The following is a 20,139-nucleotide window of genomic DNA, read 5'->3' on the forward strand; positions in this document are numbered from 1 at the left end:
TGAGCGATTCTATATGTAAATAATCACAGGAGCAAACTTAGAATGTCAATTCTTATCTCCAGCCTAATGAAAGGCTCCAATTAAATCGCACAGAAGACCTTAGTGTGTATAGTAATAAAACACCACACGCTGTCCAGATTCGATCCCGCTAGCTTATTCGGATCATCCGATATAATAATAGTCGTGAGGGATATCTCTTACCATATGTCGTCACCAACTCAATATTTCAATCGAAAATTCTGCCGATCTTACACTACACGGCGTCCCATGTGGTATGGAGTCTCAAACGTGACGTCTCACGTGACTCCTCGCCTTGGCAGCTGTAAAGTATCGGACCCTTTTTACGATCCTGCCTCTAATTCGAGACAATGGCAATAGTTCATAAGAGAAAATCCATCCGACTGTATCCTTCTTCTATCAATAAATCCTGGTAATTGGGGAACGGCTCGCTGTCTCCAAATTCTGAGCCATAGTTTTTTTATTTTTTGGCCAATTGTCTTAGGTAGGGGCTCATTTTTTGCGGGATGAGGTGATGGGGGCAGGGTTCTTTTTTGTGGAAAAAAAAGATGGGGGTCTGAGACCCTGTATTGATTATAGAGAATTGAACAAAATTACTATTAAAAATCAGTACTCTTTGCCGTTGATTCCAGACCTGTTCAATCAGGTGCTTGGGGCCCGTTGGTTCACGAAACTCGATTTAAGGGGGGGTTTATAATCTGATTCAAATTAGGGAGGGAGACGAGTGGAAAACTGCATTTAACACTCCTGAGGGTCATTTTAAATATTTGGTCTTTTTTTTTTTTTTATCACAATTCTTTATTAGATTTTTTACATATATATAACGTCTATGACATATCTTAGAAGACGTCAGTTACATGCCAGCATTTAAAAGAGATACAATCAACCATTTGACAGTTAAATGAAAGTAATAGGAACAATTGTCATAATTTCTAGATTCAAACATCCTAAAACATATACCTTCTCATCCCCAAGCCCTTTCCCCCCCACCCGTTCTTCAGACTTCCCCCCCCCCCTCCCTGCCCACGCCTATTAAAGTGCCCTCTACCCTTATAAACTGAGGCTACCTGCCCTCAGATCTCAGCCCTAGGGCTTCAAGCCATTCTAGGTGGAACACATGCCTTAGTTGAGAGATGACCATGTCTCGAGTTGGAACTGCCGATTCCAGCAATAGTTGTAATATACATCGTTTTGCTACCAACAAGAGTTTATGACCCAGTGGTGCTAGGTGCAAGGCTTCGTCGTCTCCCTCCTTCCCTGTAGCTAAAGTGGGTTGAACAATCGCGTGTGATAGCTAATATTGGAGAGACTTCTCCTTTAAAACTGCTACTATCACGTAGGATCTGACTCATCTGCGAACAGAAATCAACCAGCATTGGACAAGCCCAAAGGCCATGAAATAGATCTGACCTTTCTAATTTACACTTGGGACATGCCATCAATCTGCTGGTATCTCCCTTTTTACCTGGGATGTTAAAGCCATAAGTAGCATGATGCAATATCTTAACATGCGTTTCCCACCAATGCTCATTCGTAACCGCACAATACAGGTCTGCCAGTCCTGAACAGATGTGCAAATAAACGTCCTCTACTCCCAACAGTCCCTTCCATTTGTCAAAGATTTTTTCCTATCCTTAGATCTCCACTTGTCCCTTAATAAGTGATACAAGGAGGATATTGTAGGCCTAACCGAAGTCTTGAGGAAAAGATCAAACTCATTCCGGGTCCATTCCCTAGATAAATCTCTGATGAGGCTTCTGCTATAACTCCTAACCTGCATATATGGCAGGAAGTTCGCTTCCTGCAATCCCCACCTCTCCTCAATCTCCTGTAAAGTAGCCCAACAGTCCTCCCCCTCCCTAAACAAGTCTGCCATTTTAGTTATCCCTTTCTGGGCCCACTTGTCAAAGAGCTTACCGCCCAAAGAATTTCCGCCCAACTGAAAGCCAGGGTTACGAGACAGCAGAAGGTGCTTGGAGAATTGATAGGACAAACTAAATTGTTTTCTCAGAATCTTCCATGTGAGGACCGTGTCCCTCAATATAAGTGACCTCTTGGCGAAAGTTGGGAGCTTGGGTAAACTAGTATGCACCAAGGCCATAAGGTCCCAGGGTAACGCCAACTGCGTTTCCAGCTTCAAGTTGGAATAATAGGACATCTTATTGGCCCAATCTAACAAATGACTGCTCAGACACGTCAAATTGTAACCCCTTACGTCCGGAAAATTCAGTCCCCCATGCTCCCTGCTCAGCTTCAGCTTGTCTAGGGAAATTCGCTGCCTTTTTCCCCTCCGCAAGAATTTCGAGAAACCCTGTTCTAATCGGTGAATATCAACATGTCTAAGCAAAAGCGGGATGGTCTGCAAAGGGTACAACAATCTGGACATCCCCATCATTTTCATTAAATGACAACGCCCTGTCAAGGAAAGCGGGAGATTGATCCATCTGTCAAGGTCTTCCAGTATCCTAGAGATCAATGATGGAAAATTCAGTTGATATAAGGAGTGAGGTTGCTTCCGTACCTTGATGCCCAAGTATGTAATATGGGCCTTGGCTTTAGTGATAGGGAGCTTTGTCACCCACCGCTGGGATCCCCCCATGTCTAGAAACAAAGTTAGTAGTTCGCACTTGGCCATATTCACTCGGTACCCTGAATATGAGCCAAATACCTTCAGCTCTTCAAATATTCTCTCTATGTGATCTTGTGGTCTCGCTAAAAAGAGAATAACGTCGTCAGCAAATAAAGCCGTTTTCAGATATGCTTTGCCAACCCGTATCCCCTCGAAGAGGTCAGACTGATTCAAGCTCCTGGCCAGTGGTTCTAGAACTAGATTGAAGAGAAGGGGTGTACCTTGCTGTAGGGGAAAAGGACTTTAAAGTAACCCCTGTGTGTATACTCTTGCTTTTGGATTTTCATAAAGCCGGGATAAGAAGTTCCGAAAATGCCCAACAAATCCCATTCTGTCCAAAACCGCTTCCACCCATGCCCACCGTACTTTATCAAAAGCCTTTTCAGCGTCGATAGTGAGCATGGCTGGAGTCTCTCCCTCCCCAGGATCTTGACAAACCCTATCTAAGACAGCAAGTACATTTCTTATATTAATAACTGCAGATCTCCCCTGCACAAACCCCACTTGCTCAGGGGCAATTATGATAGGCAACATAGTCGCTAGGCGATGAGCCATGACTTTGGAGAGTATTTTCGTGTCAACGTTTATAAGAGAAATGGGTCTGTATGACCCCGGGTCTAGCGGATCCTTACCCGCCTTGGGCAGCAGCTTGATGTAGGACATATTCTCCCTGTCAGGGGGTGCCTTTCCCTCCAGCACCTCATTGTAAACCGTCAAAAGAACTGGGGGATATCTGGGTAAGCAAGGATTTGTAGTACTCCCCCGTATATCCGTCAGGCTTTGGAATTACCCATGTGACGAATGACTGTCTGGAGCTCTTCTATAGAAATATCTGCATTCAGCTGCGCAACCTGATCTTGCGTAAGCGATGGTAACTGCACCTTATCCCGAAGTTTTTGTGCTTTTCAACCTCCAATTGTCAACCAATATTGCCAGCATGTATTATTGTGGCTTCGGTGTCCTCCAATCTAACTACTGAAATAGAGGCAGGACAACAGCTAACTCTGGTACACTCCTCTACAGATAAATTGTTTGTCCCAGGCCATTTACGCCTCCGACCGTTGGGTGAGTGCCATAATTCAGTGTTTAGTGGACATCTGGGTATTAATGCCACCAAGGAGCTTGTCTCTAGGTCCTACTGGTGGCCCATGTTATCTAGAGATATTCACTCTTATGTCTTCATGTGAAGTGTGTGCCAGGGCTAAAACTCCAAGATCCCGTCCAATGGGTGAGTTTACGACCACTGTCCATCCCTAGTAGACCTTGGTCTCATATTTCCATGGATTTTATCACTGACTTGCCGGTCTCTGAGGGTAAGTCAGTGGTATGGGTAGTGGTTGATAGGTTTAGTAAGATGGTGCATTTTGTTCTACTGGCAAAGCTGCCCAATGCCAAGACTCTGGCTTCCCTGTTTATAGATCATATGGTACGTCTACACAGGATTTCAGAAAATGTGGTCTCGGATAGAGGCATTCAGTTCATCTCTAGATTTTGGAGTGCTTTCTGTCTTAAGTGTGATATTTCTTTGTCATTTTCTTCAACCTTTCACCCTGAAACTAACTGTCAAACGGAACGTTTGAATCAGTCTTTGGAGCAGTTTTTGAGATGTTATGTTTCTGACAACCAACAGTTGTGGGTGAGACGTCTACCCTTGACCGAGTTCGCCATAAACAACCAGGTGAACTCATCCACTGGAATGTCTCCTTGTTTCTGTAACCTTGGTGTCCATCCACGATTGAATTTTTTTTCACCATCTTCCTCGCAAATTCCGGAGGCTGATAGGTTGGCTAGTGAACTGTGCACAGTCTGGGCCCAGGTTCAGTCTAACCTGAAAAAAGCTCAGGAGATTCAAAAGACCAAGGCTAATAAAAAACGCTCTCGAGGGGTGGATTTTGGGGTGGGTGAGAAGGTATGGTTATCCACCAAAAAGTACCATAAAATAAGTTTGCACTGCGATTTATTGAGCCTTATGAGATTGTGAGTATTATTAATCCTGTATCTTTTAAACTAAGACTGCCTGACTCCTTTCGCATGCATAATGTGTTTCACAAATATTTACTAAAAACAATGTGTCATCTGTATCTTCTCCACAAGAATCTCCGCCACCAGTGGAGGTTGCCGGGCAACTTAAGTTTGAGATCTCTAGGATTATCGATGTAAGAAAGGTCCGGAATTCTTTCGAGTATTTAGTCCATTGGAAGGGTTTCAGTCCTGAAGAGAGGTCTTCGGAACCGGCGAGTAAGATGCATGCTGCCGGATTGGTAAAAAAATTTCATCTTGCCCATCCGGAGAAGCCCACTCCTGTGACTATGGGTTCGTGGGCCCCTTGTGGAAGGGGGTGTACTATAACGCTGGGCCAGCGACGTGTGCTTCCTTCACAGCACCGCTGGCGCCCTGCGAAAAGAGAGGGTCAAGAACGCAGTCTTCGTCCTAGTCTCCATGGCAGCAGGCGAGCAGCAGAGGAGCTGAGCGCCAATAATTATGATCGGTGCTTGGCCGTGTACTGCGAGTCATGTGACTCATCAGCCAGGGCTATTTAAACAGGCAGCCTGCTGGTCACAGGTTGCCTGTGATTGGTCTTATTTCATTCAAGCATATCGTCTATTAGTGTTTATTGTGTTTTGACCCCTGCTCCGCATTTTGACCTCGCTCTTGCTAGCTCCTGCATTTGATGCGACTTCTTGGCTTTGACCCCGGCGTGAGTTTGACTTGATCTTGCTTTTCCCTTTTGTATTGTTGTTCCTCCTGACCTCGGCTCATATTGACTTTGATATTTGATATTTGATTGAACCCTCAGTGCCTGCCTGTCACTTTGTTGTTTTCTCCTTTATTGTATTCTTACCTTTAAGGCCCTGCACATACTCAGATTAGGGACCGCCGTCAAGTTGGACACCATCGCTTAGTGCAGACTGTGCAAGTAGGCAGGGACAGAGGTGAGGGTGGAGCTCAGGCAGCACACACTCCTCCCGTACATGACAGGAGGTTATAACTCAGAAACACAGTCTCTGGTGAAAAGATTATCTTCACTACAATTTACATCATATACCTTTCTAACATGGTGCAGAATAAAAGGTTTTGTGGAAGCGCTACTTTAACAAGACCGAAGTCCCCCTCCACTGAGATATGAACGCATCTCATGAGTGTTATACATGTACACTAATACTTTGTTCAAGTGAATGTTTGCACATCTATGTGTGCTGTGTTATTTAAACACTGTCTGGCAGTTTTTATTCTCACACCCAGTTTCACATGGCCATGACACAGCAACATTTTCATTTCCATACCAGAATAATCTTCCACACGCTCCTTTAAGTAAACATGGATAATCGCAGATGCCTCTAGAGCAGGGATGGCCAACCTGTGGCTCTCCAGCTGTTGCAAAACTACAACTCCCAGCATGCCCAGACAGCCTACAGCTATAATCCTAAAGCAGGGCATGGTGGGAATTGTAGTTTTACAACAGCTGGAGAGCCGCAGGTTGGCCAGCCCTGCATAGAGATCTAAGTTCGGCCTAGTAGAACCACTACAGATATTTTATGTACGTTGTGACCACAGAATGGATTCTAACATGCTGCCAAATTAGAGCAGACTGAAAGTGGCCTGCATTACAAGTCACATTACATGTAAATCAAAAGGGATTCTGTCCCCTCGTTTTCAGTTATAGAGCTGCAGAAATGCATGGATAGATCGCCGCTAGCATGTCCGCAATATACCGATCCTGTAGGGCAGTGTCTTTATTTTTATTTTTTTAAATGATTTTAGAGATATGTAAATGAGCCTTGTAAAGTGCCCAAGGGGCTGTACGAACCTTCCTGGTGCCCAGCACCGCCTGCATCCTCCGAATCTCCTCCTTTCATCACAGTTAGATTGCCGAGAGCTTGCGCATGCGCAGTGACGGTACAGTGTTCCTTCCCTGTGCTGGCATCAGCCGCAGCGCGAGATTACGGCAAACTGTGACGAAAGGAAGAGATTTGGAGGACACAGGTGGTGCTGGGCAACTTCACAGGGGGCGTGGCAGGGCACCAGGAAGGTTCGTACAGCCCCTAGGGCACCTTACAAAGCTCATTTACATATCTCTAAAATCTTCTTTTTTTAACAAAATAGATAGGACACAGAGCTATGGAACCTATATTGCGGACATGCTACCGGCGATCTAGCAGTGCATGTCCACAGCTCTATAACCGAAAACAAGGTGACAGAATCCCTTTAAAAGCACACCCTTTTTACCCAGGAAACCTGGTCAGACCATAAGCTGCTACTGAAACCACGCCAAGTGTCAGTGTTCCCTATAGGAACCAATCAGATTGAGGTAAATATTAAAAAGTAATATTGGGGGAAGTAGTCATTTTCACAGTGATTTCTAATCCAAAGAGATGGTAGGCTGGGAATATATTAGAAAAACTCACAGATCCACAAAATACAGATGTGATCCATGTGCTATCCTCTTTTGCAGATCCACTGACTTCAATGGCCCCGTGCTCCACATTTTGCAGACATCTTTTTGACGAATATATATCTATATGTCACATTTCATGTGGCCCCCCAGACAGAACATATTGTGAAAATGCTAATGACCGCTTCTTCCATTATGGAAGCGGTCAATTGGCATGTGGGAGGCGAAGGAAGGTGAGAACTACACTGTCTGTGCTCACCTTCCCTGGTCTTCTTCCAGTCCCGCTGTGTCCAAACACATACAGCGTCAGGACGTAGTGCACGTAGATGCGCACTATGACCTGATGCTGTGCGGTCACAGTTCAGTGCGGCGGGAAGAAGACCAGGGAGGGTAAGTGAATCTGCCAAGAGGCAGCGCTTGCCAAATCAAGAACTAAATATGGGAAAGAGTAAAAAAAAAAAAAAAAAAGCCACGAACACGTGGGACACATTCATTTCGCAGCCAACTACCAAACACAGCGGACGGGCCACAGGAGCGGTAAAGTACCCGATTGTTTAAGTTGTCATTTGACACAACAGGCGATAGAATGGTAAAATAGCCTACCTTTGAGACACCGCAGGATAGGTGAAATTTACTTCTGATTACTATTGCCTTTCCTTTTCTTCTCAATTGTATACCAGTGTTTTTCGAGTGTTTATACTATATATGACGGATTTTGGATCAGCCAGCACTACATCAAGTGATTAATGTGCCACTTCTTTTGATAGATAAATATACCAACATATGAGCATTTAAGCAGGCACCGGATCGGACTGTATGTTAAATCTTATAAGTGGCATATAGACCATGTCCTACCCACGTTCATTCTATGTATTTATACGATTGCATCCTTATCTTTATTGGCATTGTTAAGTATAGGGGATATTACTAGACTAGTTATATGGTTTTATTAGACAAGTTATATATATTTTTCATATATTTTCTATATTTTTTTTATAAATCTGCCATATCTATTTCACTTAGCCATATTGTACATATCAGTCTATTGCCAGATAAGCGAGTGCCCCTCTCTTTCTACTCTTTCCCAAATTTCTGATCTATACAAACAAAGGGTGTGTGGTAGGGAGTGCACTGTCCCATATAATAGTTTGAGCCACTAACGCTTTCTAGAAAGAACTAAATATATAACATTCTGAACTTAAAAATTACAATGCTATATGTGGTCAAAATGGCGCCTGTACTATATGTAATATATATAGCGCAGGCGCCATTTTGTGCTGCAAAAATACAACACTAGATTTCTTTTTACTTGAAGGGCAATTTCTGTAACTTACCCCTAAGTCAATTATAAGTTTGGCCACATATAGCCGTCAAATGTTTAAGTTGAGAATTTTGTACGACCCGCGAACGATGTTAGATATAAAAAAGGGCCCTCAGCAGCAAAAAGGTTCCCCACCCCGATATAAAACATGAGCATAAAAAACAACAAGATGCAGCCATGCCTCACCTGACTGATTTAATAAAATCAAACAGATTGGAATCCATAATTGAAAACAGATTTACAAAGTTTATATACAAATAGATAGATGCCCATTAAGCCTGTGTCCTGCATTATGTGCAGGATCAAGTCATTTTATACAGTAGTTTTTTTATATATATATGAAATATCGGAATATAGACCACATACATTTCTGCAACATAGTAGGTTTTTTTTTTTTATAATTAAAAGGGGTTTTCCAGTTTTTCAATATCTAATAGGCAGGGGTAGGGCACAGCACAACCCCACATGTTGTGTATTGGACAGAGCTGGTTGCTGCAACGCTGCTCCCTCTGAAGTGAACAGGAGCAGTGCTGCAGTAACCAGCTCCATCCACTACACAATGGACAAACTGTGTAGTTCAGGTGTTGGAGCCACTGCAAAACAACTGGTTGTCATACCCGCTCTGATCAGATACTGATGGCTTTTCCATTAATATAAAAATACCAGAAAAAAAAAAAAAAAGAAAAAAAAAAAAAAAAACCACTCTTAAAAGGAAACCTGTCACCATAAAAATACAGCGCAGTCTGTGGTCAGCCAAGTTCTACAGCTGGACGAACTAAGCAAAACAGATATAAAGTTTATGGGAAATGATTCAGCAAAACCGTACTGTACTTTTCGCCCGATAAGGCTACATGCACACTAAAGTTGTTTGTCTCTGTCCCGTTTTTTTTTTTTGCGGATAGAATGCAGACAGCACACCGTGTCAAGAGCAGGAGGTAAGTTGGCTTTTTTTTTCCTCTTATCCGAGGTCTGATTAATATGGGGGTCATCAACATGGAGGTCTGAATAGGGGCTCTATTATCTATCTTTTTTCTTATTTTACTGCGTCTTATAGGGAGCGGAAAAAACTAATTTATACATTCAAATTTCAGCCCTTTCTATGCTCAGTAGCCAAGTGACCCATCAGTGACTGACGGCTCTCTCGCTGGTTTACATGGGGCGATGCCTTTACACGCAGTGGTCTCCTCCACTGTAGGGGAATGAACAATGGCTACCACCATCACTCGTCCCAATACAGCAGTGCTCGTTAGACGGCGCGTTCTGCTCCCACAGGAACAAGTATTTTGTACATTCATTGGGTGATCTGTGGCAGATTATCGGGAACGAGCTTTCACAAGAACATTGATCCCAGATAATCTGTTCGGCATTTGCCATCAATCACTGATAAAGACGGCTAAACTAAACTCCGTAACAACGGGGAAATAAATGTATAAAATTACAAGTTTTAATGAATCTTTTCCCACGAAACTATATATCGATCTGCTCAGCTCCTCCTGATCTATAACCTCTACCTGCAGATTGCACACATTTTGTGGTGAGAGGTTCCCATTAAAAAGGGACCATTGGTTTCTTATTATATTTAGCTTAGTAAACCTCTGAAAACAATTTTCAGAAAAGCACAAGTGCTCCATTTCAGATCTACTAATCCCTTCAAAATATAATGACAAACAATGGGCACACTAAACTAGTTCACTAGACTTCACCTCTTACAAGGTTATAGTAAAAAATAGGTTTTATTATATAGTAGTATAAAATGCCGTTAATTTGCTTTTATCCATTTATCTTCTCTGCCATCAAAACCTGGCTACTGATGGATACTCCTAGTACTCAGCATGCTGAAGACTACGCATTACATGTGTGTCCAGGCCCAGACCGATTTTTTTTTTTTTCCTTCTCCCTCTCTCTTCTTCTTCACCAGCACCACCTCAGTCCATGAGCAATGCCTGGTGTCACATTTCAGACCCAGTCACTTGAATGGGTTAGAGCTGCAACACCAGGTAGAGCTGAAGGGCAGATCTAGAATTTCCCTGGGTCACCGCATGGTAATTTCCCAAAATCACCCAATATCATTAAATTATTTATTTAATTTAAAAAAAAAATTCCCCTTCAAGGCCACAATTTAGCAATAATAACCACCCAAACCACATGTCTAGCTCCTCCTGGAACTCTACCATTAGTTTCCCCTTTATCGTGTTACATGATACCCTCCTGCCCAGTGCAAGGACAAATGAAAAATGCTGCCGACAGCAGCTCGGATATTTGTCAGTTAATTTGTAGTAACAAGAAAAGAAAAAAAAAAAAAAAAGGATTCCCAGAAAGACCCTGATGAATATTTCTAACCATTCGAAAAAAATAAAAATAAATTTCTTCATCTGGAAAATGTCTTTAGGGTCCTTAGTAGCAGTTGTAGACACAATTGTAGAAGCATTCCTGCGTTCAAGTGTAAAAATCCACTGAGATCCAGTCTGGGAATCAATTTGCTTTTTTAAAAAAAGTTGTTTTGAGGAGAAAAAAAATAAAAAATATGTAAGGAGACTCATTCTGAATCACTGAAGTCACTTTGAATAAAAGAAGAGAAGTGTGAGAACTGCAGGCAAGTAATTCAATGAGAACATCAGGCACACAACATATGATATTGAGACGTCTGTGCAAAGAGATTTATATAAAACAACGGGAAACCAATGACAAGAGAAAAGAAATCACATTTATTTCCCCACAATTACATCAGACAGATAGAAAAGTATCAGAATAGAAATCCATTTTCCAGGTTTTATATTTACAGTATAATCACGGTGATGGACAAGGTTTCCTATGAATTTCTGCTGCTGCCGACACACACATTATAGTGGAAAAGAAATTAAGTAAGGGCGCGTTCACATCACCTTTATGGATTCCGTTATAACAGAATCCTTAAGACGGAACTCAAAACGGAAGCCCGTAAAAAAAGGCATTCCGTTGTGCTTTCCATCATAATAGAAGTCTATGGGAATCATAACGGATCAGTCTGGTTTCGACAGGACTTTGTTTTCCGTCTTGCATAACGGGAACCAGACGGATCCGTTATGATTCCAATAGACTTCTATTATGATGGATCAAAACTGAATGCCTCTTAGAGGCTTCCGTTTTGACTTCAGTCTTATGGATTCCGTTATTTTCTGCTATAACGGAAAACAAAAACGCAATCCATAACAGTGTTGTGAACGTGCCCTAACTTGTCCTTCAGCTAACATCAAAATGCCAAAAGTAAATTACTGCACGAATTTCCACACAATCGTGTGATAAGTAAAATTTCTTGTAAAATGTCTGAGGAACAAAAAGGGCCACATGCAATGGATCTGCAAGTCCTGATTTCTACCTGCCATGCTTCAGTTTCGCTCCCATAGCTTCAGTGTGCCATCCATGGTTTTTGTGGAGCCATGGACTTGAAGGGGGGCACAAACTGCAGTATGCAGCTAGGATTAAGACCGGTTCTATAATGTGCGAAATGGACATACGGATGCAGACCCATAGAAATGAATAGGAAGAGTGTCTGCCTTGCAAAAAATGCGGATCCCAAATAGAGTAGCGTACAGGAGACCTAAAGAGGTCCTCCCAGGAATTTAAATCTCTCCTTGCTGACTTATCTGCTTACCCTTTCTGTGGGAAGGCAGCAGCTCACATGACACACCTCACATCAAGCACCTGCATCTCCCAGAATACATTGAAATTGCTTGTTAACTCCAATGCATACAAAGTAGTCTCACATATAACCCCAGAGATCTTTATGGTATGGAATGCGCCTACAATTTCCTCCTGCACTGCATAGACATACTATAGCTATATAAAGTTTGGGCTGTGTTCACATTTCGGCGGGCTATTCCATTAGCCTGTTCCGGCATAAATGTCGGCTGGACATAAAACGGTATTTGTCGGGTCAAAACCTGTCACTTATGCCTGAAACCGTCTTTGTCACCGCCAGATTCCAACGCAACTGTAAAAGCAGCCCAAGAATTTAGAAGTAAAGAAAGAATGAAAGGATTCTGGGTCACTTCATCTGCCTCTCAAGAGATCACTGCACCAGGGGAGGAAAGGAGAAGGGCAGCTACTGAGAATGCAGTCCACCTCTGAAGAAAAGGTGGACCAGAAGGATAAACAGCAGGGGGCGTTGCTAGAGAGGAAAACAGTCAGGTCCAAAAATATTGGGACAGCGACACAATTTTAACATTTTTGGCTCTATGCACCACCACAATGGATTTGAAATGAAACAAACACGATGTGCGTTAACTACAGACTGTCAGCTTTAATTTGAGGGTATTTACATCTAAATCAGGTGAACGGTGTAGGAATTACAACAGTTTGCATATGTGCCTCCCACTTGTTAAGGAACCAAGTAATTGGACAATTGGCTTCTCGGCTGTTCCATGGCCAGCTGTGTGTTATTCCCTCATTATCCCAATTACAATGAGCAGATAGAAGGTCCAGAGTTAATTTCAAGTGTGCTAATTGCATTTGGAATCTGTTGCTGTCAACTCTCAAGATGAGATCCAGAGAGCTGTCACTATCAGTGAAGCAAGCCATCATTAGGCTGAAAAAAAAACAGAGGCAGCAAAAACATTACTCTCCAGGAGGTAGGTGTATGTGTGTCAAAGTCAACAAGCAAGAGAAGACTTCACCAGAGTGAATACAGAGGGTTCACCACAAGATGTAAACCATTGGTGAGCCTCAAAAACAGGAAGGCCAGATTAGAGTTCTCCAAACAACATCTAAAAAAGCCTTCACAGTTCGGGAACAACATCCTATGGACAGATGGGACCAAGATCAACTTGTTCCAGAGTGATGGGAAGAGTATGGAGAAGGAAAGGAACTGCTCATGATCCTAAGCATACCACCTCATCAATAAAGCATGGTGGTGGTAGTGTCATGGCGTGGGCATGTATGGCTGCCAATGGAACTGGTTATCTTGTATTTATTGATGATGTGATTGCTGACAAAAGCAGCAGGATGAATTCTGAAGTGTTTCGGGCAATATTATCGGCTCATATTTAGCCAAAGGCTTCAGAACTCATTGGACGGCACTTCACAGTGCAGATGGACAATGACCCCAAGCATACTGCAAAAGCAACCAAGGAGTTTAAGGGAAAGAAGTGGAATGTCATACAATGGCCAAGTCAATCACAGACCCTGAATCGGATTGAGCATGCATTTCACTGGCTGAAGACAAAACTGAAGGGAAAATGCCCCAAGAACAAGCAGGAACTGAAGACAGTTGCAGTAGAGGCCTGGCAGAGCATCACCAGGGATGAAACCCAGCATCTGGTGATGTCTATGCGTTCCAAACTTCAGGCTGTAATTGACTGCAAAGGATTTGCAACCAAGTATTAAAAAGTGAAAGTTTGATTTATGATTATTATGTCCCAATACTTTTGGTTCCTTAACAAGTGGGAGGCACATATGCAAACTGTTGTAATTCCTACACCGTTCACCTGATTTGGATGTAAATACCCTCTGCAGTTAAAGCACATCTTGTTGGTTTCATTTCAAATCCATTGTGGTGGTGTATAGAGCCAAAAATGTTAGAATTGTGTCAATGTCCCAATATTTATGGACATGTGTATATAAAACTTGCAGTCTTATTGTTGCATGTATATTGAAATAACTCTTCATATGAAAATCCCTATTCATTGTACAGCATTATTTTTTGTGGGATAAACAGGTTTAAAATGATATATTGAAAACAAAAAAAGAACCATACTCACCTCTCTAATCCAGCACTAATGCCACCGACTGGCTGCAGAAGTCATGTGGCAGCCACTTGTAAACTATGACTAAGGAAAGGATGACCATAGTATCTGCACTGGATTGATATGATATTGAAGAGGTGCGTAGGCTTATTTATTAATACTGGCGTTTTACACGCCGATCTTAATCCCTATAGCTGGTGGATCGCCGAAGTTATGTAGAGGAACCAGCCTCTATATAAAACTTTTACGTATCCAGTGCCGATTCTAAATGTAAGCCAGCTTCCTTGCGGTCTTGCATTTAGACCATTTTCTATGCCTAAACCAGCCTGCTGGCCAGCCCCACCTATTTTTATTTTTTAGACCTGGTGTGAGCGGAGAAGAAGTCACAGATTCAGCCACATCATGGCGTGCAACAGAATCTGCGCCAGACATATGCCACAAAAGTGGCGTATGACTGTAAATGACCCCCGTTTTTAACTCGGTACTTCAGTGTCTGTTAGTTCTCAGCCTCAGTATTAGGGTAAAGTCAGACGTGGCAGATTTGTTACAGAAAATTATGCAGCCAAAAATCTGTCTCATCCATGTACATAAGGTTGATTCACCCCCAGAAATGAGTTTGGTTGCTGCACCGATACAAACTAAATCAGCCTAGGTGTTTACTACAACCACTGGAGTCCAATCTAAACGCATGTGCCGCCCGCTGTGACCACTCACAATTACGACTACAGCACTACAGGCCCTCCATTGTCCAAGGGCTTTCCACTCCTCTCCACATTCTTTCACATCCAAAGTTTACTACGACACTCTTTAAGGAGCTTCTGCAGGCGAATGTTGGCATACTCTTGCCATTTGTGGTTTCTTAGAAAAGAGTTTGACCACAAATCCCAAAAGACTGATAGGATACAAAATTAGTAGGTGCCACGGGTTCATGAGGAACCTCCAAAAGATGTAATGTATTTACCAACACCGCACATTACACAGCACTGGTCTAGGGTCCCAAAGTTTCACAACCACCAACACTACCAGTAAGGTTGTTCTGTATGATATTTAAATCGCTTTTATGATCGATATATTTATGTATATAAAAATCTTCATCTTCTATAATGTTATAGAAGAAACATCAGTCTCTAAATGTACTACCGGATCCTCACCAGTTACACTGTTCTATTTAGCAGACAGATGGGTAAGTGACAACCAGCTTTACACTGGCCTTGGTATGGACTAGGAAGGAAACAGGTTAATGTTCATTCGGAGGATGCTTACAACTGTCCATATTGGTTCTCGTATTTGGAAACGATGGTCCTGCATTTGCCCAGTTCCTTTCGCAGCTCGGCCACTTCTGTACGCAGAGCAGTGTTCTCCTTTTCTAGGAAAGCTGCTCGAACAGTAATCTGGTTCTCTTTAAGACGCCGGGCATCTCGAGATCGCTTAGCTGCCACATTATTCTTCTTCCGTCTGCTCCAGTATTTTTCATCCTGTGTGAAATATCACGAATAGCAATCTGGTGAGTTTAGAGGAATTAGTACAAAACATTTTTACCAAAAAGTTTGTGTAATACAGATTAAGAATATGGCGCTAATGTTACCATATGCTGCTGCATTTTCATATTTTTTAAAGGGAATCTGTCACTAAGAAATTCTCTGTTAAGCCAAGCATGACACATTATAGGGCTAGCTCAGCTGAATGTAATGATACCTTTCACTTAAGGTAACTTTTCTCCAGAATGAAGCAACAGATGGTTAAGTACATATGCAAATAAGCAGCTAAGTGCACCAAGGGCGGGGCCAAGCCACTCTGTGCACTCTTTCTCCTCCAGCTTTCTCTGCCAGCCCTACCGCTCCTTGTTTGACAGGGCCTGACGAGATAACTATGCAGGACCCTGTCAATCAAGGAGAGGGAAGAAAGCGGGAAGAGTAAGGCCCCTTTCAGATGAGCGAGTGTCACACTGTGGACTCTTTGCAGCACCTGGCCTGAACTTTCAGCACTGCCAGGGTCGCATAGCATTATATTGATTTATGATGCTATGTAATCTTTAGGGTGTCATTGTTATCCAATACATTCCAGAACTGTAAGGGTTACATAGCATCATAATTCAATATATTGCTATGCAACCACGGCAGTGCTGGAAGTTCATGCCGGGTGCTGCAAAGCGAGTCTGCAGCGTGACTTCTCTTATTTACATTTGGCCACTAGGACCATCAGTGTCCCTTGATTGACACGTGTTAATAATTCTAAAATATAGCATTTATTACTTGTCCTTAAAATAACTTTATTAGAACTCCATCTTAACACTATAATTAAAATTGTCAGTATTGCCTGCCTGCCTCTTAATGGTTATGACAGTATAATCTGTAATTATCAAGTATGTCCACTAGATGGCTCTATGCACCTGCAGCTGCTTGTTTCGTACGTCCTTTATTATTCAGGCGTGTCTCTGCTTATGTACTGCACGCTGTTATTCCCACAGCGTGTTCGCTACTGTGCCGCCTTCCTGGACTACGCTCTTATACTTTGTGTCTCTCTCAGATATGTGTGCAGGCCAGGCTACTGCTGGCTAAAACGCTAACATCACTAGCTGCCCCCCGACATGTTTCGCCGACCAGGCGTCTTCAGGGGTTTGGGCAGAGGACTGAATGTTAGGGGCGGAGTCAAGCTTATAACACCTCCCTTTTCTTGTGATGAGTGTATGGACCAATGAGTATCTCTCTATCGGTGCAGCGTGACTTCCACTCGTCTGAAAGGGGCCTAAGGGTGCACAGAGTGACTTGGGCCCATCCTTCGGGCATGTAACTGCTCATCTGCATATGGATTAAGTTAGCCTTACAAGTAATTGTACCTGGTTTAATCAGTGAATTAAAGGGTGACTCCCTTTAAGCAAAGTTAAATAAAATAAAAAAATTCATATATTGGACCACAATTTGGGAAAATACAGTATAGTATAGTTTTGTATTGGGTAAAATGTGACTTGAGACTAGGAATCGACCAATTAGCCAAGTTATCAATATTATCGGCCGATATTCATGATTTTCAAAGTTATCGGTATCAACATCTAACCTTGCCGATAACGTGTCCAGCGCGCCATGTTCCCTCAAAAAGCCCAGGGGAGAAGGAGTCCCTCTCTCCCTCCCCCTCCCCCTGTGCTGCGCTGTGAATAAGGAGAGAAGGGAGACTGCTCCACCAATGAAAGTTAACATATAATACAAATACAGGAGGCGGTGTCCAGCCTATATGACAGGAAGCTGCGATCAGCGGGAGTTAACCCCTCAGGTGCCGCACCCGCCTCCTGTATTAAATGTTAATCATTGGTGGCGCAGTGCTTCTGATCGGAGCCCCAGCAGTGTAATCCTGAGGCTCCGATCGGTTACCATGGCAGCCAGGATGCTACAGAAGCCCTCCATGGTAATCGCCCTGTTGCGGTGTGTACTATGAACAGAGCAGCAAGGCGAGTGTGAAATCCTATTCACCCTAATAGAGCTCTATTAGGGTGAATAGGACAAGGGATTAAAAGATCCCATGTTCTAGCCTCTAAGGCAGGAATCCTCAAACTGCGGCCCTTCAGCTGTTGCAAAACTACAACTCCCAGCATGTCCGATCAGCCTACAGCAGGGCATTGTGGGAGTTGTAGTTTTACAACAGCTGGAGGGCCACAGTTTGAGGATGCCTGCACTAAGGGGAGGAAATAGTTAAAGTTTTAAAAAAATAAAATAAAAAAGTTCCCAATTTTACATATAAAATATATAAACAATAAATAAACATATCACATTGCCACGTCCAAAAAATGTAAATATATAAAAAACATTTTTTTTTATAATAATCTATGTGGTAAATGCCATAACAGAATTTTTTTATTTTTTATTATTATTATTCAAAAAATTAAAATGCACAGAATATCGATAAAAAGTTCACAGGTTATCAGTATCGGATATATATATATATATATTATATATTTAAAAAAAAAAAAACACACATACTTTTTTCAAATGAAAGCAGTCTGTCATCAGTCAGCTAAAACAATTGTTCATTGTTGGATTTCAACCAACAAATGCTCATTTTGGTTGAAAGCGTCCGTTTTAATTAAATTTTAGAATAATGTGTATGGCCAGTTTAAAAGGTACGTTGGATTATCATCAGGAATGAGCCACTAAATAAATCCAGCACATCTTTAGACTGCCCATCAGACAGGATTAGTAAATCTGCCCCAATACTGTAAGGATGTGTACAAAGACACAGGTCAGGCAGAAGTGTATTTAGACCATTTTTGATATCGCTCCATTAACTAATGGCTTTAGTGGGACAATTAGGCCACATGCAGTTACTACTGTGCGCCTAAATGGGCACCAGATAGATCTGTGTTCACACTAGCCACATGGCAGATCCAAATGGCCACGAATAAATGGTATTATCTTTATGGGGCAGCTGGCATTTGTAATGTTTGATGGCTACAATAACCTTGCTATTGCTAATGATGTAAAAGTGATACCTACTACACATGGTAGGTAATATATACTGGAAATTCTACAAAACTTTAGGCTAGGTCGCGCGACAAATAGGGCACAACTACACTGCAACATTTGTTGCACCAATGTCGCCCGAAAATTTTTATATTGACAGTCTATGGTGTCGCACTGGAACATGCGACATGCTGCGACAGTCGCGGAAAAAAATCCATCTTGTCACAGTATGTTTCAGTGCGACACCATAGACTGCCATTATAAAAATTGTCGCGCGACATTGGTGCGACAAATGTCGTCGTGTAGACCTAGCTTTATAGGCAAATTGAAAGAGCAGCACAATTTCTTTCACGCACCTTCAAATCATCTGGGACATAAACTTTCTTGGCTTTCTTAATTATGGGTTGTGGCTTCAACTCTTCATCTGCAAATTTGTGCTTCCTTGGATCAAAGAGCTCCCCTCCTGGCACGCTGGAGAGCACCAGATCAACAGGGTCTGGATTGAAGTTTACTTCCACTTCTACTTTTTCCGGATCGATGGGACTTGGCGGATCAGACTCTTCTTTTAACGTTATGGAGGCTTCTAGATCTGCAAGAACATATAGTATAAACAATAATTGCTTACCTAGATACAAGTCAACTAGTAACTATAAAAAATGGAATGATCAGGAAAAAGAGATGCTAAAGACTTGGGAAAAAAATGGGCTCTATGCAAATATTTAAGACTACCTAATCTTTTGGGAGAAAGCATAAGCTTCTCAGAGCGCTCTGCAGTAGTGGCTTTAAATCGGCATGCAGAGTACGGAACCACGAAGTACATGAGATCAGTGCTGATGAAGACGGACAGTGCAGAGCGCTCTGAGAAGTGCTTCTGCACCATCATGCTTTCTCCCACAGGTTTAGCTACCTTTTAATGGTCCTCTGCAAGGAAAATGTGAGGCTTGCTGCCACTTCTTGATCAATTTACTTCTCAATATGGATTGTAGTCTTGAGAATTCTCAAAAAAATAAAGAAAAATTACAAAAAAATATAAAATCACCCTCCTCACAGTCACATTAAAATTGGAAAAACCCTCCCCAAAATATCACTTTTGTATTATTCTGGTTCTAAGGGTATACAACCTTTTGAACACTTGGCCATACGTTTATCCAGTATTGGGAGACGGATGAGAGCACCAATTTTTCAATCTGTGTGTGTGTACAGAGATAGCCTTGGTCACCGATATTATGCCCCCGTGTGTCCAACTAAGCTCAGAAAGTGCAGAGATTTAAATATAAAATACAAATGTTGCTGAACCTCTTCCTACAAAACTATATATTAATCTGCTCTATAACATGCTGCCTGCAGATTGCGCAGCATTTTGTTGTGACAGGTCCTCTTTAAATGTATGTTGAAAGGCAAACTGTCATCGAGACAGATCTATCTGAAATTACAGCATTATTGGGATGTTCACATCTGGGTCGGAGGCACTGTTGCAGATTCTGTTGCATTTGACTGAAAATATACAGCAGAATGAGGCACTATACTGTCCAGCATAACTAAGAATTACACCGCGCAACAGTGTTTTTGCTACTGAGAGAAAAACCATGTGATTTACACTAAATTGA

General features: G+C 42.2%; 1 protein-coding gene across 2 annotated transcripts in view; it reads right to left on the bottom strand.

The window, feature by feature from the left end:
- Window positions 1-8,539: 8,539 nt before the first annotated feature.
- Window positions 8,540-20,139, bottom strand: part of TEF (TEF transcription factor, PAR bZIP family member) — a 41,609-nt gene continuing 30,009 nt past the window's right edge. For both annotated transcript variants that reach the window (XM_044300465.1, XM_044300464.1), the window contains exons 3-5: window positions 18,889-19,121; window positions 15,345-15,556; window positions 8,540-10,919 (exon numbers count right to left, since the gene is read on the bottom strand). In XM_044300465.1, coding sequence (XP_044156400.1) covers window positions 10,898-10,919; window positions 15,345-15,556; window positions 18,889-19,121 — 467 coding nt within the window. In that variant the 3' untranslated portion in view covers window positions 8,540-10,897. The remainder of the gene's footprint in view (window positions 10,920-15,344; window positions 15,557-18,888; window positions 19,122-20,139) is intronic.

The sequence above is a fragment of the Bufo gargarizans genome, chromosome 7, assembly GCF_014858855.1.
Source record: "Bufo gargarizans isolate SCDJY-AF-19 chromosome 7, ASM1485885v1, whole genome shotgun sequence".
In the NCBI taxonomy this organism is placed as follows: domain Eukaryota; kingdom Metazoa; phylum Chordata; class Amphibia; order Anura; family Bufonidae; genus Bufo; species Bufo gargarizans.